At 53.7% G+C, this 22,724-nt stretch overlaps 6 protein-coding genes across 6 annotated transcripts; 4 read left to right on the top strand and 2 right to left on the bottom strand.

Moving 5' to 3' along the window:
* Positions 1-242: 242 nt before the first annotated feature.
* Positions 243-1,497, top strand: A1O3_07989 (replication factor C subunit 4; the record flags this gene model as incomplete). Its single annotated transcript, XM_007738090.1, has 4 exons — positions 243-334; positions 400-720; positions 786-1,208; positions 1,275-1,497. The coding sequence occupies 4 exons, from the start codon at positions 243-245 to the stop codon at positions 1,495-1,497; spliced, it is 1,059 nt and encodes a 352-aa protein (XP_007736280.1).
* A 2,388-nt stretch (positions 1,498-3,885) lies between these two features.
* A1O3_07990 (uncharacterized protein) lies at positions 3,886-4,846 on the top strand (the record flags this gene model as incomplete). Its single annotated transcript, XM_007738091.1, has 3 exons — positions 3,886-3,966; positions 4,026-4,167; positions 4,230-4,846. 3 exons carry the CDS (start codon positions 3,886-3,888, stop codon positions 4,844-4,846), a joined length of 840 nt encoding a protein of 279 aa, XP_007736281.1.
* Positions 4,847-8,451: 3,605 nt separating this feature from the next.
* On the top strand, positions 8,452-9,342 carry A1O3_07991 (uncharacterized protein; the record flags this gene model as incomplete). Its single annotated transcript, XM_007738092.1, has 1 exon — positions 8,452-9,342. One exon carries the CDS (start codon positions 8,452-8,454, stop codon positions 9,340-9,342), a length of 891 nt encoding a protein of 296 aa, XP_007736282.1.
* Positions 9,343-12,199: 2,857 nt separating this feature from the next.
* Positions 12,200-13,431, bottom strand: A1O3_07992 (uncharacterized protein; the record flags this gene model as incomplete). The annotated part of the gene is made up of 2 exons (XM_007738093.1): positions 12,200-12,546; positions 12,606-13,431. The coding sequence occupies 2 exons, from the start codon at positions 13,429-13,431 to the stop codon at positions 12,200-12,202; spliced, it is 1,173 nt and encodes a 390-aa protein (XP_007736283.1).
* A 4,177-nt stretch (positions 13,432-17,608) lies between these two features.
* Positions 17,609-18,599, bottom strand: A1O3_07993 (uncharacterized protein; the record flags this gene model as incomplete). Its single annotated transcript, XM_007738094.1, has 2 exons — positions 17,609-17,700; positions 17,756-18,599. 2 exons carry the CDS (start codon positions 18,597-18,599, stop codon positions 17,609-17,611), a joined length of 936 nt encoding a protein of 311 aa, XP_007736284.1.
* A 297-nt stretch (positions 18,600-18,896) lies between these two features.
* A1O3_07994 (elongation factor 1-gamma) lies at positions 18,897-20,422 on the top strand (the record flags this gene model as incomplete). Its single annotated transcript, XM_007738095.1, has 4 exons — positions 18,897-18,926; positions 18,983-19,169; positions 19,352-20,077; positions 20,136-20,422. The coding sequence occupies 4 exons, from the start codon at positions 18,897-18,899 to the stop codon at positions 20,420-20,422; spliced, it is 1,230 nt and encodes a 409-aa protein (XP_007736285.1).
* Between the last annotated feature and the right edge of the window lie 2,302 nt (positions 20,423-22,724).

A 22,724-nucleotide genomic window follows, 5' to 3' on the forward strand; every position in this document is an offset into this window, starting at 1 on the left:
GTTCTCCATAATATAGAAAGGGGCGGAGAGGGGGAGGGATGAGTCAGCCAGATAGGTTCTCGGGGACAGTCCACGTGACATCGATTCTCAGCCTTTGCCAAGAAATCACTCTACGCGTGCCCGTGTCTGCAGTCGTGACGCGCCTGCGCCTGCGAACATTACGAGATTGGGGGTCTCGAACAGAAAACGAGTTCCATTCTCTGAGCCCTGATTCTGCAACGCTCGATCCAGACATCGTCACAATGTCAGGACAGCCGGAATCCTCATCAGCGGCAGCGCGCAAAGCTCTCAATGCCAATGCGAATGGCGTGACGCCCGATTACGAGTTGCCTTGGTACTTTCTCAACCCCAGTTCCAGAGTTGTACACGACCACGGGCCAGACGGCTGATGTGTGACAGGGTGGAAAAGTACCGACCCGTCTATCTCGACGACGTTGTGGGAAATTCAGAAACGATTGAACGACTTAAGATCATTGCAAAAGATGGAAACATGCCTCATGTCATTATTTCTGGCATGCCGGGAATCGGCAAAACCACCTCCGTTCTCTGCCTGGCACGAACTCTACTAGGCGACGCGTACAAAGAAGCGGTTCTAGAGCTGAATGCGAGTGACGAAAGAGGCATCGACGTGGTGCGGAATCGGATCAAAGGGTTTGCGCAGAAGAAGGTGACGCTACCTCCGGGACGGCACAAATTGGTAATACTAGATGAAGCAGACAGGTACATCATCCAACAGTGGTGAAGACGAGAAGCGGACGCGAGACTAACGAGGGAATTTCTTCCAGCATGACCTCTGGCGCCCAACAGGCCTTGAGGAGAACGATGGAGATATATTCCACTACGACTCGGTTTGCCTTTGCTTGCAACCAATCCAACAAGATCATTGAGCCGCTTCAGTCGAGATGCGCCATCCTTCGATATTCGCGGCTGACGGACGCGCAAGTGGTGCAGCGGCTGATGCAGATTATCGAGGCGGAGAAGGTCGAATACTCCGAGGATGGATTGGCTGCGCTGGTGTTCAGCGCAGAGGGAGATATGCGACAGGCCATTAACAACTTGCAGAGTACGTGGGCAGGCTTCGGATTCGTCAGTGGCGACAACGTGTTCCGTGTGGTGGACAGTCCGCACCCAGTCAAAGTCCAAGCAATGATCAAGGCATGCTGGGAGGGCAAGATCGACAGCGCAGTCGACACGCTGAAGGAATTGTGGTAAGTCGCACCCCTCTCAATACAATGGGACGCGTCAGTCACTGATACTCTGGGCCTCGTACAAAGGGATCTGGGCTACTCGTCACACGACATCATAAGCACTATGTTCCGGGTGACCAAGACGATCCCGACGCTTTCGGAACACTCGAAACTCGAATTCGTCAAGGAGATTGGCTTTACCCACATGCGCATCCTCGAGGGAGTGCAATCGTTCCTGCAACTCAGCGGCTGTTTGGCGAAATTATGCAAGATCAACATGAGGCCCGAGGTGTTTGAACCACCAGCGTGAAACGAGAATCTCCTTGTTGTCAGCAGTGTGAGGGGTGTGGAACGGCCGGCTCACTGCCAAAAAGACCTCATTAGGGCTGCAGGGGGCTATTTGCTTGCTGCTTGGCAGGTATGCCCAGCTGACTCTGTACTCCGTACAGAGTATAGCCCCTGAGTCCCTAAGCCCCGGAACCAGAGGGCGCAAGCTGGACGAGCATCCAGGGAGTGTGCAATGTGCATACATCCCATCTGTCCGCCTCAGCACTTACTCCAGATTCTGCCGAATGCACCAAGCTATCGCCGCAGCCATGCTAGTGAGGAGCATGCCACCTCGCTACTTTCACCAGCTTGGAATGATATATGGCTTCTGCTTCAGTCTTGCTGGTCGCTGCAAGTTTGTACAGTACCGCCCATCAACCTCCATGGGCTATAATTTTACTGCCGGCAGTCTTTGAATACTGTTACAACCGTTTTACAGGTAGTGATGGCCTCCTTCGACTTGTCCTGTGCCACCTCTTTCCCTCGAGTCAAAGTATTCCAGTCCCGACGTTCTCGAATCCAGTGCCAGTGCTCCTGATACTGGCGCAGCGCTTGACTGATCAACTTTTGAGGCGGCTGGCGTACTGTTGCTTAGGCTGACTACGAGACAAAAGACGGTGTCTACATCAACCGTGGATGTAGAATACATTGCAGAGGCAGAGGCTACAAAGGAAGCCGTGCGGATTCGCAACTTTATTAACGATCTTACCATTATCCCATACTCATAACTCGGTACAAGCACCTACCAAGGATATCTTTATGCAGACGAGTGGAATAGGAGACTCTATTAGTAGAGAGGCCGCGATTCTCTTCCAACATGTACTCCGTACCGCGGAAGCCCAACCGCTTCTCTCCTTGTGCTTATTAGGCCTACCACTCCCACTTAGGTGCCACTGCCACTGGCACAGCTGGCCTCCAGATTCCTGTTCTGGCAGGTCGGTGCTCAGCCGCCGAGGGGCCGACCTGAGGCACTGGCATCTCCGACTGCCCGACAGATCTAACGTCACTATCCACACTGTGGACACTGTGGACACTGGACACCATCTTGTTCTGGGTCCACGGGTCCTGGCGGCCAGTATCAGACCCCAAACTGGTGGGATGGCACTCGATTCCTGCAATTTATCGTTGTAGGGCTGTCATGGTCGTGCCACGATCGTGGGCGGCGGTGTTTTGGCTGGCACTTCTGCGTGCAGCCTGAGGCGGGGATCAACCTCAACCGGACATGATCAAAAGAGGGAGGATGTGTATCCGTACCTAGAGGGATCAGCATTCCGCACCACTCCCTAGAGATTGGCAGCAGCCACGAGGGCATGAGAGACCAGATCAAGTGGCTGTGTAACACAAGGCAACCTGTTCAACGAGGAGGTTGAGCTCCAGCCCACCAAGAAGGAATGGATTTCAGGTCACCTGCTATGATTCCACCAGCCGCTCCGTATGTCAGGTAATTGATAGGCACGGAAAGGATGGTAGACGGAGTTCTTCGTATAGCGGACGAGCACTCGACAGGATTTGAGGCTGGCGCTGGGGCGATTCCCCAGGTTCGAACTTGGACGTTCCTCAAATAGCTACGAATCAGGGGATGTGAAGGACTGACCAGGCCCATTTAAAGCCCGAAAGGGGGGCATGATTGGAGTGGCAGTTGGCCTGTCGGACAGTAGGGTCCAGGTTTAGGGATGCCCAGGGGCGTCAGCCCAACCAAAACAGGGCCTAACGAGCCTAAGGAGCCCGGCCTCATCAGCCTCAGATCCCGGCCTAAGGGGCCCTGGCCCCAAGTGATCCCTGAGTGATCCCTAAGTGATTACCAGCCCATCTCTCTCGAGTCTCTGCCTCTCTGCCTCTCACTCCCCAGCCTAAGCCTGCCACCTGCGGCCTGCCACCCAGCAAAAAGTCCGCGGCTCGCTTTCCTGCAGGGCATGACGCGTCGCCCCTCCGACGCTCCGGCCCTGGCACTAAGTGGCAAGTATCAGTCGATCCTCTGCCACCGCTCCAGCTCCAGCCTAACAAAAAACAACGGTTCCTACTAACTGCGGACTCCCAAGCAACCCGCTCCAGCCCTCTGGCAAGGCTGTGCACTGCAATCTGACACCAAGCATGAGCCTGTGGCTTGCCTGATCCCTGGCAACTGCTGTGGAGACCTGGATCGCTACTGCTAGTCGGATGTGCCTATATCTTTCCATTGCTGCCCCCTCTGTTGGCTCATGCTCCTGCTGCTTGCTCCAGCTCCCACAACCTGCCACCAAAAGTCCCCTCTTATCTGTATCCTCTAGACTCTGAAGACTCTACCCGAGGAGCATCCCTGGGTGAAGCGACCGACATACAACACACACCCCGAAACGTTCGCTGACACGTCATCGACGACACGTCCGTCGGGATGAAGTCCTTCACATCAGTTCTGCCGTTGGCGGCAGCTCTCTTCACCACATCCGCACTCGCATGGCTCCCATCGTGCACGGTACGTCGGATAAGTAGATTCTCTGAAGCCTTAGGTACATTTGCTAATTCAACTCCTAGTGGTCTGACTGCGTGGGAAGCTGGGATGGCTCCTCCTGCACCGCCAGCAACGGCTGGGACTGCCTGTGCTCGAATCAAACTGCAATCTCTCAACTGAACACCTGTGTTGCGACGTCCTGCACCAATACCACAGACCAGGAGGGTAAGAGAGAACCATAGTTCCCCCATAACAAGACGGGAATGTCAATCTAACGTGTGAGTTAGCCATTTACGGCGCCGTCGCTCAGCTCTGCGCCAATGCTGGTGTCACCGTCACAAACTCTCAACAAGCTACCTTCAGTGCTACCTCTGGCGGTTCAGCCTGGCCATCCCAAATTACTGCCGGTCCTAGCTGGGGTCCTGGTGGCAACTGGAATTCTGCGCAGTGGTCGAGCTGGATTTCGGCGTGCTCAACTGGCCTGCCCTCTGCTCCCTCCGGCTGGGGTGGTAATGGTGCATGGGGTGGCCCGGGCGGGTGGGGAGGTCATGGTGGTCCCGGTGGTCCCGGGGGTAGTGGTTGGGGACCATGGGGCACAAAGGCTAGCGGCATCAACTGCGATGCATGGACTACCTGGACGGCAGGCTGGGGTCCTTTCTCTTCCTGGACAGGTACCTGGTCCGGCTGCAGCACGACAACCGCCACTCCTGTCCCTGCAACCATCACCACCACCGTCACCACTGGGGGCTCGACACAAGTCATTACCGGCACGACTTTCGGCATCCAGGCTCTCGCTGCTGCGACCACCGGCTCCAGCTCTGACAATGCCGCTCCGTCACTCCGCGGTGTCGGCACTTGCGGTGCCCTTGCCGCAGCCATCTTGGCCACCATGCTCGCATTGTAGACGGCTAGCGTGGAGCCGGGGATGGCGGAGCATGCTTCGGCCCTGAACTTTTTGGATACCGCAGCATTGGGTTACGAGGTTGATGACTACCTAACTATTGTTATGATGGCTTGTATTGCTACTCGCATAGTCTTTCCCTGAATTACGCAAGAGACATTGATGCTCAAAATTCGTTGTCTGAGAAAATGGGCCGTCTTTCCTCTTTCTTCTCGTTTTGACTCCCACCTGACAATGCTTGTTGTCTGACACCGAGCAAAAGTGTTTCAATGGTGGGTGGTTTCTCTCGCAGGTGAGGAAATCGGCTGTCAGACGCACGGGGATTTCCCAGGGTAGACGAGTTGGAGTTGGGGAATCATCTGTAGCCAGGTCAGATAGATGAACGGTCGGGGAAGAGTGGTGAATGTTGCATCTCGAGGAGCATCGAGAAGCACCTCAGATGCAGTGATTCATCAACGACACGCGTCCGCCCTCCGTCACTGACGAGTCTGCGCAGGCGGCAGGAATCGACTACTAGTATTGGACACAACTGGATTTGGAATTGGATGCTGCCTGCGGTCACCTGCCAACAACCATTCACCCTCGACGATGGTAGTAACCCTACTCCGTACTCCGTGCTCTGCCTCAATTCAGTTTGGAATCAGAATCCTCTTTCATCCCAATACTCATACTGCTAAGGAGTACTCTGCTTCCTCAAATCTTGGCTAGGAGCGACCTAGTCATTCCATCGTGGCATCATGGCGCGGTATTTCGGACTCCGCCTCACCTCGATCCTGTGCTGGGTTGGGCTGGTCCTGGCCACCTTGTCGTTGGCCCGAGACGATCAAGACGATGTAGATCAGTGTGCTGTACGTGATATCCGAGTCGGATCGTCCCCCTTCTCTCACATGGGCTGAACCGCTAACCGCTCACCCCTCTCTCTACCATTGCAGCTCGGGTGCATTGCCAATGTCAACGGCACAAACTGCACACAAAGGTACGTAAACGAAACCGCTGCACTATTATCGCGATCGCTATTCCGTGGAGATAACGTGGACCAACACTCAACAGTCAGTGGCCATGCCTCTGTGCCCATGACACATGGATCGAGCGCATGAACAACTGCACACTGTCGTCTTGCAATGCTACGGACCAACTAGGTACGTCTCTCCCCCAGGGCAGTCTGACTACAGACTCCAGGAAAGTTCGTACTCATCCTTCTCAGATACTTGGTCGGCCGTAGCCGAGATCTGTGCCATATTCAACGTTCCTGTAACGATCGGCCCCGAGGCGACCGTCTCGGTCTCGACGACAAACCCTCTATTGACCACCGTGGCAATCCCCACACAATCGAGTTTGCCTCCGATCAGCACGACATCAGCTTCGAATCACGCTGCAAGGTCGACATGGAACAGTGATGCGAGCGGCTCGAAGACTTCAAGCAGTGTTTCTCAGAGCCCAATGAGTGCCCAATCTTCTTCACAAGGATCGACGGGTAGCACTGTTAGTAGCACAACCGTGTCCACATCGTCGGCGAACAATTCGAATCGGTCCTCGTCAACTCCAAGGATGACATCAACCCTAGCCATGGGTTTGACAAGCATTGCTGTATTTGTGTTGGCGCGGAATAGCGTCTGATCAACGACAAGGAAGCCTCGGTGCTACCGGGTTGAGTTGCTGGGAGACAGAGCCCGGGTTCTAGAAGCGAAATCAATATTAGATACAGAGAGATGGTTCTATCATATGTGGCGAAGCGAGTGGGATGGTTCTCAACAGGCTGATCCACCTGCGAGGCAGCCAATGACCGATTTGACGGGGTAATGAGGCTCAGGATCGACAAGCAGGGGAGGCCTGGCTCCTCAACACAGGACTCCGTACAGAGGAATTATGGCTCAATTGGGCTATTTCGACTGTGGAAGAGCATGACATGAGGAATTGCTGGACCTCTTCTTCCACGGCATCATACTCCCTGCGGAAAGAGGAAACAAAGGGGCGGTGGATGACACGAAGGTCGTACGCATTGCCCGACAAGAAGTGTCAGGGAGCAGCCGTACCAGTCCAGCGTACTCGTAGGCTGATCGGAAAAGCATGCCCGAACATCTTTTCCCCTTTCTCCAAAAGTGAGGCCTGATGGTTCGCCTCTCGCTCGCTGAAGAGTCGATTGATTGGCAGTAAAGCCGATAGGCTCGCCGGGGGGCTTAGGAGGCGCCTGGAAGCAACCTATACGGGCACTAGGCAAGCTCGTTTCGGTAAGAATTGGGCAGAAATTTGTATCTTCCCCGGCGTGGTAGTCCGTAGACTCGCACAAGAGGGGGGGAAGGGAACATCAGGAGTGATTTGCGAGGGTGGATGCAGTCGACAAGGCAATTGAGAAGCCGGACGGGGTGCTGGAATGGTGCGGAAGTGGCTCAAACAAGAAGCCCAGGGGGGAGGGAAGGGAACGGGTTCCGGTCATGGTGATGGTGGCACGAGGAAACGGGAAGAAGGGTACGGAGTGCTGCTACTCTAGTACTCTGGTACTCCTACTAATAGTCGTGGTCAGCCAGAGGACAGCCGCAGGCAGGGTGGGAGCTGGGTCAGAGATACATACATACATACCTGACTCTGTAGAGGCAGTCCTGTATCCTGTGTCCGTATCCATCCAGGCACCATCCGGGCGCCGTCTTCTCTGCCGTTGTTGCAGCGGTGAGAGTGTGGTGTGCCGGTGAGAGGATGCTGCGAACAGAGTTACATGCCATTTCTCACTACTATTATTATCCGTATCCTTGTGGTTGTGGTTGTGGTTGTGGTTGTCCAGCGTGCCCACTGCTAACCCGAGTACGAGTGCCTGCGCCAGTGTCAGTGGCAGCGGGAGGAGGGCGAGGGCTCAGGCTTAGGAGCGCTCCAAACGCTCAGGCTGCGAATCAACCGCCGCAGCTCGTGCACCCGCTACCAACCTCAATTTCCCTGCACCAACTTGAAGGCCAACCCCCATTCCCACATCCATTCCCGATCTTGTTCTCACCACGGAGTCTGTGCCCTTCTCTCGCCGCCATCTTTCATCGCGGGCGCTTGAAAAGCTACCTGTCAGAGATGCATATGCATATCCTCCGCCAGTAGCGTCTCGAGCTGCTACCACTGCCACTGCTGCTGTTGCTGCCGCCGCCGCCAGTGCCCCAGACCCGTCACCGTCACCGTCAGCGTGGTTGACGTTGCCAGGTGCTGACCGGCCGCCTGTCACTTCGCACTCGCCCTTCGACCTGACGCCGCCACACCCGCAGCCGCAGGCCCAGAGGAGATCCTTCCTCGAAGCTTTGCTGGTTCGCCAGAGGACAGTCGTGCCTCCTGACAATCGATCTGCCACGGCGCGTGTCCTGAATCCCATCAACTACGTTCCTCGACCCACCCCCGTTCGAGTGCAGCCTCCATCTCACACTCAACGCCAGATCTCCTCCGACCTGGGCTCCGGCGAAGTCCATACTCTCCTGACTCTACCCCAGCAACGTCGCTCGCGTCAGCCTTCGCCCACCGATCCCATCGTCGAGCACAGTCCTCGCCTGACACCGCAAGCTGGTGATCGGACCAGCATCGGACTCCCGGCCAATCAGCAACGTGGCAATCTTCCCGAATCATCTCGAAACGTCAGACAGATGGTCGATTCAGAGAAAATCGAGTCCAATGGCCTGAAAGAGCCGGAAAGAGCACGCGTCGCGGTCCCGACGTCCAGATATAACACCCGACTATCAACGGTAGAGCCGCAGCAGAGTCCTGCCGTGTTAGGCCAAGGCTACGGGATCAACCCCCTGGATCAGCCGCTCCAACCTCCTCGGCGCATTCATTCCCATCGCTCTCTCCGGCGCGCCCAGTCGGCGGTTTCGGTACACTCTACAGCTTATGGTCGGACAAACTCAGACGCGGCCCACTTGCCCGGCTCGCAAGAAGAAGTTGGTCAAGGCTACGCTGAGGGTGACGATGGCAGTGTCGGAGAAGAACTTGCTTGGGGCCCGTCGCATCCATGTTTCCCACACCTCAATCCTCACGTACCCGTCAACTCGCCAGAATATTCCGCCACCCGGATCATTCGAGTACGAAGAGACTGGATGGTTGCAGGTGACCTCGCCGCGACATTTTCCAACATCTACCCGGAAATCCTCGACCCCTTGATGCAGGAACAAGAGTTTCGCTATCTCGTCGAACACATCAATCAGACTCTGGTCCAAGCCTACAACCCTTTCTCGGCCTGGAATTGGTTGGATGGCTTCATGGGCTTGATCACCGGTTGGTTCTGGGAAGATTTCCGGCCCATGGGGATCAAGGGACAGCTGAGGGGACTGGAGCAGTGGCTGGAGGATTGGAACCATACTGTGGGGGCCAGGGATGGGGTGAAGATCATTCCGCTTCGTCGCACTGGCTACATGAATCTCGACATTCAGATTCCGGATCCACAAGTGAGAGTGGTCGGAGACGATGAAACTTCCTCACGCCCTCCTCCAACGGCACCTCCTGAAGAGGCGAATAGACATGAGAGGCCTCGTCAATAGACCTTCTGGTGCGGATGTACCTGGTTAATCTGTGTTGGGACTTTTCTTTTGTGGTTGGATTTGCTCTACTAGGCTTGGAGGACAGGTCATCTTGTGCGGCTTCAGCATCTGAGCGTTTCAGCACGGCGTTATGTTGGCAGAACCAAGTGGGAAATGGACCTCGCAGACGTGAGATAGGAGCCCAGAACAAATGTATGATAAGGTCGTTTGGTTCTCGGATACCGTGTCTATCTAGCATTACCAGCTGAGAGGGACGAAGAGAGTGTATGGTGGGACGGTGGACGGTGGGACGGTAGAAAAGTCTTCCTCCAGCAAGCTATATCATGTTTTTGACAGTAGAAAAGAGTTGGGTCAAAGAATCCGGACCTTTACCATGTCAGACTTAGGCATTCCAAGCCTTGTTCTTTAGCCAGAAGGCTGGTTTAGCCATACTATACTGCGCTCCCCCCATACCCCTTTAATAGAGGACATGGAACATTTCAACCTTTGACATAGCGACCGTCGAAGGGATCGTGTCTACATGGAAGGATAGAAGAATCACGGGGCGAAGGGGAGAGCATGATATGATTGATCCATACTTTCCCGATCATTTAAAGATGTGTTTCTGAGAGATGTGTTTCTGAGAGATGTGTTTCTGAGAGATGTGTTTCTGAGAGATGTGATTCTGAGAGATGTGTTTCTGAGAGATGTGATTCTGAAAGATGATAAAGATGTGTTTCTGTCATGCCTTATCCGGGTTTGCGCTGTCTCTCTCTCTCCCCTCTCTCTCGTCCCCTCTCTCGGTGTGTCGTCCGCCGTCAAATCGGAAAGGCCGAGAACGAGAAAAGAGATCAGCCTCGTTCGTCACGAGTCACGCCAGCAAGGAGAGACAGGACGCGGGCGAGGACGCGGACGCGGACGCGAGGAACTCGGTACTATCGTTCGATTCTGGGGAAATATTGGCCAACGGGGACGAAGGTGAAGGTGAAGGTCGAAGGTCGAAGGTCGAATGTCGATTACGACATATCCCAGGGATCTACAGGGATCTAGTTCAGATAGTATATTAGTGTGTCATGTGTATCTATATATGATTAGGTAGCTTTCCTTCCCCTTCCCTCGATATAGAACACGACAAGACACGACAAGACACGACACGACACGACACGACACGACACGACACGACACGACACGACACGACACGACAAGACACGACACGACACGACAAGACACGACAAGACACGTAGGCAGGCAGGCAGGCAGGCAGGTATAGTACTTGTTGCACTTACAGTACTTACTATAAGGTATCTATAGGTAGGTAACCAAGTTCTCCGTACTGTATACCTAGTTAGTACCCCTTACCTTACAAGTGGTGGATCAAGGCGCCCAACGTAACGAACCGTACAGATAAATACAACGATGAGACAAGATGAGAGGAGAGGAGAGCAATGAATCCTATATATATATAAGGCTGTATTATATATCCACATCCATATCCATACCTATATTCATATCCAACCTAGGTAGGTAGGTAGGTAATCCATATCGACTATTTGTACCCGTACCCTTACCCGTAATTGCCTAAGATACATGTACGATAGATAGGGAAGTCAGACTACGTAGTCATACCTAAGGAAGGTAGGTGGTAGGTAGGTAGATACCTATCTCTAACAGTCTTTGAGATCCTTGGTTCCATTTCCAGTTCTATTTCTAGTTCTAGTTCCATTTCTGGTTTCAGTCTTGGTTTCTAGTTTCAGTTTCAGCTCCCGTTTCAGTCCTCGAGAAAGGAGAAAGGATAAAGGAGAAAAGACCTCGGTTATCCCGATCGATTCATCTCAATCGACCAAATATAGAAACTTCTGGCTTGTCTCTTGTCTTGGGAGTGGTTTGGGGGGAGGGTCAAACAATAGAGAACTGAATAGATGGTCCTGGTAGTGGTAGTGAGTGGTAGTGAGTGGTATTTGTACAGTACTACACATGGACATTGTAGACTATAGACTAGACATGGACAGCCAAGGCATGCGTACTCCGTAGTCAGACTGGATTGGTGTGGTGTTGAATATCTAAGTTAAGGAGGTACCGACGACAGGCTGAGGTCTGTAATAACTCTGTAACGGATGCGATGCCATCACCCAGACTGGATTGGTGTTGAATAAGTTAAGGAGGTATACGACGATAGGCTGAGGTCTGTAACTCTGTAACGGATGCCATCATTCAGACCTGTATCTGTATCTGTATCCGTACTTGTCTCTAGATGCCAGTCTATGCAGCACAGCACAGCACAGCACAAAACAGCACAGCACAGAACAGAACATATAACAGACCGGAGTGTCATGTCCTGGACTGGACTGAACTGAACCTTCTGAAGACAGGCAATAGACCATAAAGCCTGTAACCCGCCTAGCACCTGGTGCCATCCGCCCGTCACATCAGACCAAGATCCTAAATACCCGAAAGAATAAGAATGGCCAACCAGCCCAGTAGGAGGCAGGCAGCCGTGTGTTGTACAGTGCGTGCCCGATGCCCCTTCTATAACCGCCACGTCCATGAGGATGAGGAACGAATGCACCGAACAGAAGAAAGACCAGACCAGACCAGACCAGACAGAACCTTCAACCCCTTTTTCCTGCCTCCGGCATTTCCAAGCAAGCACATGAACTTTTCGACGCGAGCCAGCGGCGTTCCCACCAGCCCCTGTCCCAGCCCCAGCCCCGGCCTCGAGTAGCGTAATCGTACATCAATCATGCAGCGCAGAAACCTAACGTGTAGTCATACAGCTCATGCATCATGTAAAAGAGACAAAATCGTCAAGCCATAACATAGGAAATGTTGCCGGGGAAAATCAGAAAATCGTAAACCGTCGACCGTCAGCCCAGAAGGTCTATTCCTCAGCTTGTTCGGCCTGGGCTCCGCTCGTGTGAGTCAGAGTCTCGTTGCGCGAAAGAAGATCGAGGCAGACCATGAAGATGTGTGTGATCTGCTCTTCCCAGATGCCCATCTCATAGTCGACAAGCGCATATTGCTCGAGCTGGTCACACAGGTCGACCAAGTCGTCAAGCAAGCTGGTTATGGCATCCGCAGAGAGAAGATCGGTCGGTGGGGTCGCAGTCCTCAAAGCCTCTTCAGTCATGTCTTTTTGTTTCTGGCCAAGTGCCTCCCAAGCCAGATTGAACTCCCTCCATAGTGCAAGGCGATCGGGATGACTGTACTCGTCGTCGTGATGCAGCCCTGCAATGAAGATGAAAAGTCAGTAACCGTGCTTCCACCTTTCTATTGGAGAGACGTACCTAGGGCAGGAACTGAGCCGACTAACCAGCGAGACACTGTCAATAGTTTCTCGCAAGCTTCCGTCACTCTCCCGGCGACGATGTCGTCAAAAGTGGCCCTGAGTCGCCGACGATATTCCCAAAGTCCTTCTTCAAGAGCCGTTTGACCTACAACCTGGCCGCCTGCTTCTGCGCGTTCCGGTCGCGGTAACAGTCCGGAAAGGTTTAGTGATGTCGATGTAGATGCGTAACTTTGGCCCATAGGCCCACGCGCCACCGCCACAGGGGTGTAACTGCTCTGTTCCGCCTGGGATGCCAAGTAGTGCGAAGGCCCCGATCCGACTGCGACTCCTGTCTGCTCGCCTGGAGGCATGTATTGTGGGACCGCAAACTGACTCGCCATCACCTCAATTGCGGTTTGCCGCTGCTGAAACGGAATGTTGTCATAGAGAGACGGCGGTGCAGCCGGAGGAAGCATTGCCCCAGGCGCGTACGGTCCATATGGCTGTTGTTGCTGGTGCGATGGACTCGCTTGCACCTGTTGCTGTCTGGAGGGGTCTTGTAAGTAGGTGGCGGGTGAATACTGCATTTCAATTCCCTGCATTGGACTACTGCCCTGCATCTGCGAGCTGCCATACGGTTGCTGCCCGTAACCATACCCAGGATAGCCAGGGAGATAGGGTCGGGTTATCGGAGACCTGCCCATCTCGCTCCTAGCAGGTGTTGACGGCAGGGGAAACCGGTCACTTGCGGACGCCCCGATGGGCTGTCCTGGCAGAGGCCGCGACTGCGCTGGCGTCTGGTATGGCTGTCCATACTGCGAGCGCCGACGGTCACCGCCGTCCATTTAAGGAAAGCTGCTCTCGTCCGTCGACGCCAGACTGACGAGAACGACGAACCTGGGCCCCAAACAGAGTGTGTTTTGGTATGATTGGCTCCGGAAAACCGGCCGCCTGTTTGTGCTCCGATACCTCTCCTTCGTCTCTTGTCCAGCTTTGTTCCCGCATACAAGACGTGGAGACGTGGACACGTGGAAAGGAAAAGGTTGAAGTCGGGTCTGCGGGGGAAATCAATGCCGGTCGTGGTCGGACAAGCCTTGTTCCAAGGATGGCGGAATGGAATACGTCGAGAGAGACGGAGCCACCTCTATGGCCGCGGAGGTCCGTCGAATGAGTGAAAGAGTCCGAATGAAGCCCGATGCTGCCACCTTCCCGTGCAGAGTGCAGATCGCAGACTCGTCAGCCCGGCCCAGTGCCTTTGGATGGGATCTTCCAACACGAGACCTCCGAGTCGCAATCGAGGTGGTGAAGCACAACTCGTGGTTGTAGGGGCCCGGCGAGCACGGCGCAAATCCCAACCATCTAGGTCGAGATGTGTCGGGCACTCTTGCGAACAGTGTCCGTCCGTCGCGAACGTGGGAAAGGCCGTCAAAGTACCGTGTGAGATCAAACGGGTTGTCGAAGGAATGGTGTGGTGGATGTGAGGGGAGGGACCGAGTTTAATCGAAGGGCCAGCAAGACACAAATACAAGTAATTGGATGTAAGGACCGCACGAAGAAAAAGAAAGGAGCGTTCGGTGGGCAGAACAGAAGGAGAGAAAGCAGATACCTTGGAATAGTCGAGGGACGTAACGTATACAAAAGGCCTAGAGGTGCAGCTGCGGTGGCAGGCCGAAGTCCACGGCCCCAAAAGACACTTTGGCCAGGGAAAGCTCGATGGGGAATGGCGTTGATGAAGCATCGCAGCAATCAATCATGATAGCCGGTCAGCTGGTTCCTGGTACGTCAACAAAACGACTCCTCCGTGCTCCAGACGCGGGCGAGTAAGGTAATGCTTTCAGCAACGCAAGCACCGTTGTCTAACCGGAGGAAAGGTCTTCTCAAGTGGGCAGCGCCACAGGAGGGACAGTGCCCCGGGGGGGCGAATCCCATGGGCTCCGTTCAGTGGTCAGGCTGCCGGAGATGTTTTGGGCATGAACTGGGACAGTCAATGATCGTTCAGTCCGAGGAAGAGCTTCAGAATCAAGCTGTCACTTGCGCATTGGCGCTGGCCAAGTTGAACTCTGCCGCCTGCCCATGGGTCATGGGTACGGACTATCCGTACTGAGTGATGATTCTAGGACCGTCAACGCGAGCGGAACACGCCTCAAGCGATGGAGGTTCCGTGGTAAAAGCGGGCACAGGGCATGTGAATGGATATGGTCGGCCTCCCAGCATCCCAGCATCCCAGTCAGGTCATTGTTCTGGCACGGTCAGGGCTCTCCAGGGCGCCCTCTTGTGGTCCCTCATCGTCGGCAGCCAGCTGGCTAACCACTGGTCCGACATGGCTTGCATGAGTAGTCTGCTACTGGCAGCATCTGCCGGTGCGCCAGGCGAGCTTTAGAGTGTGGCGCCCTGAACTGCACCGAAGCAAGGGGGAAGAGCCATTTCAATCCTAGGCCAATCTGGCTTCCCCGTCGGAGCTGACCTAGCGCCTGATGCGCCCGGGATCGGCTGTCTCAAACTTCGAACAGTTCGACTGAGGGCTTAGGGGCCCCATTCTCAGTCCAGATCGATCCACCCTCAGCTGGGGTGGTGAAATCATGCACTACTGGCCACAGGCCACGTCCAGTCTCTGGCATATTGAGAGCTGACGTGGATAGAGAGTTCGTTTTAATGCTGTGCCAAATGCGACTTCCATACACTGCAGCGTCCACTCACTGCCGTGCTGGCTCCGTCCGGCGACTAAGACGACAATAGCAGGCGACGTTCACGTCCACGTCCTCGTCCACGTCCTCGTACTCGTCGTGGTTGCGTGACCTTATCATTTTAGTCTTCCCCTCGTGTACCGTCCGACTTTCTGGGGCCGAGCAAGAGCGATGCTCCTGTTTCGCCGAGCAATCTCGCAGGACTCGCAGTGTGGACGCGACCGGCCGGACAGAAGATTTGCTTGGTACTCGTAGGAGAAGACCAGAGGAGAGCGCGCGCAGGGCTGACCAGCAAATCTCGCGTTCCGATCGTCTGTGCGCATCATGAATTTGTTGGAATTTCAATGTCCAGTGTCCACCACTAGCCAAGTCACGTAGCGTCTCCATGTTTTCTCCAGCGCCGATCCGTTGGTGACAGGCTCTCTGCCCTGACTGACGCCTTGAGGCTCTGGCCAGCCGAGCCAGTCGGATGGCAGCGAATTGCACACGATCCAGATTTCCAGAGATCTGGCGAGATGTCAAACTACTCTGGACTCTGTCTAATTAGGTAGCCAAACGGGTGCGCATCAGCATTGTCCGACGCGGCTGCTTCGCGAATCCCATACTTGACCTGTCATATACTGTAATTAGTCGAGTCGCTGACTCTTGTGGTCATGATCGTTCTTGAACATATACCGTAGTCCGTACTCTGGGCTTGCACCTTGCATCGTTGGCCGTGTCCCAGAACTAGTCTCCAAATGCAAAGGACCTCTGCTGCCACTCTCCGGACCCATTTGCCCTTGTCGCGCTCCTTGTAGTCTGGCCTAAGTCTCAAAGTTCCCTTGGTCTCTTAAGCCAATGGGATCTTCGAGACAATCTCGAATACATCGACATTCCCGTGCAACGAGAGTCCAGTGGGAACAAGGAGTCCTGCAGCATTGATTATTTGTTTCACACCTGGTTCCTTAGGACTGTTTAGGCCCGGAGGGTCCCCGCAACCCAGCAACAAGCCTGCAACTTGGGAGGAACTTGCAAGATTGTTATTCCGGCCACAAGTACGGATACGGAGTACCAACGTCCTCGCCAGGCTGATGGCGTGCTTGGATGCTATTGAGAGTTGGGTGATTCTGAAGGCTTGTTGTGGGTTTCCGGTGGCTTTGATTCGCGTTTCAGCTTGGCTGGGTTGAGCCCTTTTCCTCATCGGCCACGGGCGACCGCGGTGTTATGAGACCGACCAGAGACACAGTCCCGAGTCCTGCCCTTGAAGCGAAACTATAAGGGTCGCTTGCAAATATTGACCACCGACACTGCGAGGTCGCGAGCCTTTTTCGGTCCTGGAAGCTGTCACCATAGACCGACTGCATCTCTTCCCACGTCAACTTTTCTTAAGTGCCGTGGTCTATATTAGATCTTGAATCGAGTTCATCGTCCCTTCTCCTGCTCCCAGTATTTTGATATGTCTGCTTTTGCTCCATTACAAGGCTTCGACCGTTATGCAAGCGGACGTGGGAGCTGCAGTACGGATACTGGTTCCACTCAGCGGACAAGGGTGTGTGTGGTATGATGCGCTCCCAATGTAGATATTTTATGCCGTGGCGCAGGCTCGGACTAGGCTCGCCTGCAATGTTTATGATTGCCTGCAAGGGGGTTTGATCTATCCTCTGCACAATCAGTTAGGTTCCCGGGAGTTTACAAGCAGCGCAGACAGGGGAGGCGTTTTCGTTCTGCGTTCTGCGTTCTGCGTGCGTATGTGTATCGCGGCAGCTGTGTTCTCGGTCCATTTGCGGATTGCGTGCCGGTCAAGTATGATGCATCAACAATCCCTCCGGTTGTTGTCAGATCAGAACAGTCAGAATCAAGAGGTGGACGTTCCGGTGGGATAGTATGAGTGACACGACGTGGTCAAGAGGGAACCTGCAGATTAGAGCAGACGTTGGAGGAAGCATTAGGTGGTGCACGTGAGCAGCGTTCACCGCGTACACGTACACGCCGTGCAAAGATAGATTTCTCTCCAGGTGCAGGCTGCTTAAGGAGTGTGCGACACTGCCACAGGGCTGGCAATCCTTGACAACGCCAGACTGTCATGCAGGATTCTCGGCTGGTCTTCCGTGGGCACGCAGACTTTCATCCTCATTCATCTTACAACAGGGACACAAATAACACCGCTGACAACCTTCAAGATTCGAAACATGAACCATCGACAATTCCGTCCCACAGACCGGGCACAGGGGACCAGAGTGTCGTGCTAAGACACGGTACACCGAGATCGGATGTGGGACAGGGCCTGCACTGTATACAAGCAAATTTGATATTGATGTACAGACCAGGAGTACCAACGTTGTACCTCGACCTCTCTCTCTCACCGTTTGACCCAAGCTGGCTTCTTTCGAGCCTTCAGTCGCCCTGGCTTCTTTCGTTCGACACGTCTCATATCCGATGTGACACAGCCGGCTGTATTGACCATCAGTCACTGACAAATTATACAACCAGAACTGGCTTCGCTTACCTCGCCGGAGGGCCGGCTTGAGAGCTGGTTCGTGTACCAGCAGCGCCTTGGCCAGTGCCAATGTGACCGACTCTGCCTGACCGGTAACTCCACCTCCTGATACCAGCGCAAAGACATTGTACTTGTCCATTCTCTCCGTAACTTTTAGCGCCCACAGCGCGCTTTCTCTGTCGTGCACGCGAGGGAACATCTGCACAATACTGCGCCCGTTTACCATGACTTCACCCGTGCCTTCAACAAGGTAAACTTTTGCAGTGGATTCTTTTCTCCGTCCCAGCCCGATAGAACGTCCGTATTCGTCGATCTTGCCTGGCTTGGCTTTCTGAACCTCTTCCGAGCCCGGACGCCGGAACCGATCCAAGACCTGCTTCACCTCCCTGGGTCGAACTCGTGGGTGGATTCGGTTCAGTCGCGTGAGGAGATCCAGGACCTTGGAGTATTTGGAAGCAGCAATCTTCTCGCCGGTCGAACTGCGATACTGACTGAGCTTTAACCACACAGCTCGCGGGGTCTGGTTTGGTGGGGCGGTAGGCAGTGATGCGTGCTTCTTGACGAGAGACTGTAGAAGCAGGACATGGTCGTTGAAGACTGGGGATGCAGTAAAATATGAAGGCGATGATGGGATGATTCGGGCCGGTACGGCATTCGCATCACTGAGATCTATCTCGGGCGCCGCGCGAATCTGAGCATCCACGCGGATTGACTTCGTCGTAGAAAAGTTCTGCTGTGCCACAATTGGAAGCGTTGCATGGCGAGCTTGAGCGGACTGGACGCTGTTCAGGCGACATTGGCGGCACGTCCAGGAGAGGGCAGAGGGCAACGCTCGCACCGCGGACCTTGACATCTTGTGCGTAAAACCTGAAAGAGCCAGTCGACGGTAGTCAGAGAGTCAGCATCTGGCACGAAAAGAGACACAGATGGCGTGGCCCTCTGTGATGGTGATGTTCAAGCTGATGGAGACCTCGAGGGACAAATTCAGAGCTCTCCCCATTATTGGGAGGTTGAGGTCCAACTGCCTGCGCGCCAAGCCTCAGCCTGCGGACTCTGAGTCTGCAAAATATTTGTTCCCGTGTCAAGAAACCTCCAACTTCAGACCAAATTTCATTCCCAACTTCCACGGCTTCGACTAAACTCCTTCAAAATGTCGTTCGGAAAGCTCTACGGCTTCAAGGTGTGTTCTCGTCACGGCTGCGTATTTCCATGGTGCGTAAATCTGACTATTCTCAGGAAAACTCCCGCTCCACCGTTCTTCTGGCGGTCGCAAAGGAGAACAACCTCGACATCGAGCTTGTGGAAACTCGGCCCCCCATTACCGACCAGGAATACCTCAAGTTAAACCCTCTTGGTCGAGTCCCTACCTTTGTAGGCTCCAATGGCTTCATCTTGACAGAATCTATCGCCATTGCCATCTACTGTATGTTTTTTTTGCATCCTGCCCCGCCTTATCATCACCACGTCCAAAGATGAGCCATATTATCACATACAGTTATCCCTGTCTGATTATCTGTGTTGACTACCTTGAATTCTGAGTTCGGTGTTATTAACCATGTCTACCAAACCACGTGTCGTCCAGAACCTTCGCTAATGAGTTGACAGTCACCTCGCAGAATGAGAAGACCACCCTCCTTGGAAAGACCAAGCAGGACTACGCCACTATCGTGCGATGGATGTCCTTCTCCAACTCCGAAATTCTTCCTAACATCGGTGCTTGGTTCCGTCCCTTGACTGGCAGAGATCCATACAACAAGAAGTCGGTCGACGACGCCAAGAAGGCAGCCAATGACGCCATAAACGTCCTGGAGCAATATTTGCTTGTCCATACTTTCCTTGTCGGCGAGCGTATCACACTTGCCGACCTGTTCGTCACTTCTCAGATTGCTCGCGGCTTCACTTATGTCCTTGACAAGGCCTGGCGCTCGGAGCACCCAAACACCACCCGTTGGTTCGAGACTGTCACAGCGCAACCAATCTGGAAGGCCATCATCGAAGAGCCAATCCTCATTGAGGAGGCTGTCAAATACACCCCTCCGAAGAAAGAGCCAAAGGCTGCTGCTCCCAAGGCTGAGAAGAAACCCGCCAAGGAAGAGGAGGAAGAGGAGGAGGCCAAGCCAGAGGTCAAGGCCAAGCACCCACTCGAGGCGCTTCCCAAGCCATCTCTGATCCTTGACGACTGGAAGCGCAAGTACTCGAATGAGGAGACCCGAGAGGTGGCACTTCCGTGGTTCTGGGAACAGTACAAGCCTGAGGAATATTCCCTGTGGAAGATTGACTACAAGTACAATGACGAGTTGACTCAGGTCTTCATGTCCTCCAACCTTGTCGGTATGTAGATCGCTTAACCTCCTTGGCCGGAATCTCGTTTGACTAATCTGCTCACTAGGTGGTTTCTTCGCTCGCCTCGAGGCATCGCGCAAGTACCTCTTCGGCGCCGTGTCGGTGTACGGCACCGCCAACGACTCTGTCATTCAGGGTGCTTTCTTGGTCCGAGGCCAGGAAGCTCTTCCTGCCTTCGATGTCGCCCCCGACTATGAAAGCTATGAATTCACCAAGCTCGACCCCAGCAAGCCCGAGGACAAGACTTTCGTCGAGGACCAGTGGTCATGGGACAAGCCTATTGAGGTCAATGGCAAGAAGTATGACTGGGCTGATGGCAAAGTCTTCAAGTAGAGGACTGCAGATTGCACAGTGATAGCCGTTTCACCGCTGACGCGTCTTTTGGAGAGAAAGACGGGACCCAGATTCCTCCTTTGACGTTATGTGACGACCGTGATGTGATGAGTGGGGATGAGCCGAGAATGAGAAAGATTGCATGGTGGATGATGGTTGTTTTGCCTTGCCTTGCCTTTTGCCACATGCGACGAGCATGCAGAACCATTCGACAATTCGCTTTATGCAGGCTTGTTCCTCGCTAGGTCCATAGAATCGAGGCAAATGATATGCCATAGTCCATGCAACTCCCTTTCGCTCTGCCTCGCCTCCTGTGCATAGAGTAGATTCCTGCAGCCTAGGACCTGACGAGCAATAGCTATCGATATATCCGTGCCGAGCAACAGCAGTCTACGATGAAGACTGCCCTGACAGAGCCAACGGTGAGATATAGGAGCACCACTGCATGGACAAGACTCCATCAGGTCCTTGCAAAGCAGCCACAAGCACTCCCTACCCACGAGTCTGATCCATACCGACTCTTTACACCATGTCTACAGATAATGTATATAGCCTTGTGGGAGAAGGAGGCAAGACTCTACACCATGTCTATAGATAATGTATATAGCCTTGTGGGAGAAGGAGGCAAGACTCTACACCATGTCTATAGACAATGTACATAGCCTTGTTGGAGAAGGAGGCAAGACCAGGAGGTTGAAGGTAGGGCAGGGAGATAAAGGACTGCGCAAGGGAATAGGGCACGAAAGACTTGGGAAGAGATAAAGCTACAGTACTCGTGAAGTCGAAACTGGTCTACGGTTCCTCTTGGCTTCCTTTGATCCATAGGAATGCAAAGTACTGACGCCCTACACCACGAGAAGGTGGGAACCATCGTAGGGCTAACATAAGAAATCCACGTACCTGAAAGATAAGAATGAACGGTATCCGAATGTGTTGGATCAGTAATAGGGATTGGCAGTGGGGAGGGGGGAAAGGTGAAGGATAGGGGAAGGGGGAGGGGAAAGGGGAGGAAGAGGGAAAGATATATTGATAGGGGAAGTCGGCAGGGGATATAGATAAAAAATATCGATAGCGATGTCTATGGGGAAGGGGGCCGTGGAGGTGAGAGATAGTAGAGATCGACGGTAGAGGTTGACGGCAAAGAGAGGTTGACGGCAAAGAGAGGTTGACGGTAGAGCTTGACGGTAAAGGTTGATGGCAAAGGTTGATCGTAAAGAGAGCTTGACGGTAGAGGTCGATAGTAAAGCTTGGTGAGGTCGACGGTAGAGCTTAATGGTAGAGGTCAGTAGTAGAGGTGAATAGTGGAGGTAGACGACGGAGGCCAATGTAGAGGTCGACAGTTAAGCTTGACGATTAAGCTTGACGGTAGAGATAAACGGTAAAGTTGACCTTGACAGTTGAACTAGATAGCAAAGTTGACCTCGACAGTTGAGCTCGACGGTAAAGTTGGCCTTGACAGTTGACCTCGGCGGTAGAGGTAAACTGTAGAGGTCGATAAGCTTGACAGTTGGGCTTGACGGTAGAGGTAAACGGTAAAGGTCGGTAAGCTTGACAGTTGGGCTTGACGGTAGAGGTAAACGGTAAAGTTGACCTTGACAGTTGAACTCGATGGCAAAGTTGACCTCGACAGTTAAGCTCGACGGTAAAGTTGGCCTTGACAGTTGACCTCGGCGGTAGAGGTAAACGGTAAAGGTCAATGAGCTCGACGGTAGAGTTCGACGGCAGAGGTCAACGGTAGAAGTGGGACGGGGATATCTATGGGGAGATCGAAGGGAGAGATCGATCGTAGCGATAGTAGGGGAAAGGGCAAGTGTCGCTCTTTCGGCGTATTGTCTTCCAAGCTCGCCAGCACACTCGGCGGTGAGGAACCAGCAACCACTGAAGAGAAAGACAGGCCAGGTACTGGAGACCAAGAACAGGATGGCCTCGAGATTTACCAAGAGCAGTGCGGAGCTGGGGTCTACGCTACAAGAGAGCTAGTCCTACAATCCCAGCTCCGTACTGCTCTTGGTGAATCCCGAAGGTGTCTGTTCTTGTTCTCACTGACCTGGTCTATATTTCTCTCTGGTGGTCGCCGGCTCCGAGTGCCGAGTGTGCTGGATACCATTCGTCGGAATGAATGGATGAGCTTGGAGGACGACAGGCAGTAGGAGGGTTAATGGGGAATGAGAGGAATGGGGAGGAAGGGTAGTGAGAAGGGCGATATATATGGAGGGTATGTATGGAGGGTATGTATGGAGGGTATGTATGGAGGGTATGTATGGAGGGTATGTATGGAGGGTATGTATGGAGGGTATGTATG

Source organism: Capronia epimyces (assembly GCF_000585565.1).
Source record: "Capronia epimyces CBS 606.96 chromosome Unknown aczIQ-supercont1.7, whole genome shotgun sequence".
In the NCBI taxonomy this organism is placed as follows: domain Eukaryota; kingdom Fungi; phylum Ascomycota; class Eurotiomycetes; order Chaetothyriales; family Herpotrichiellaceae; genus Capronia; species Capronia epimyces.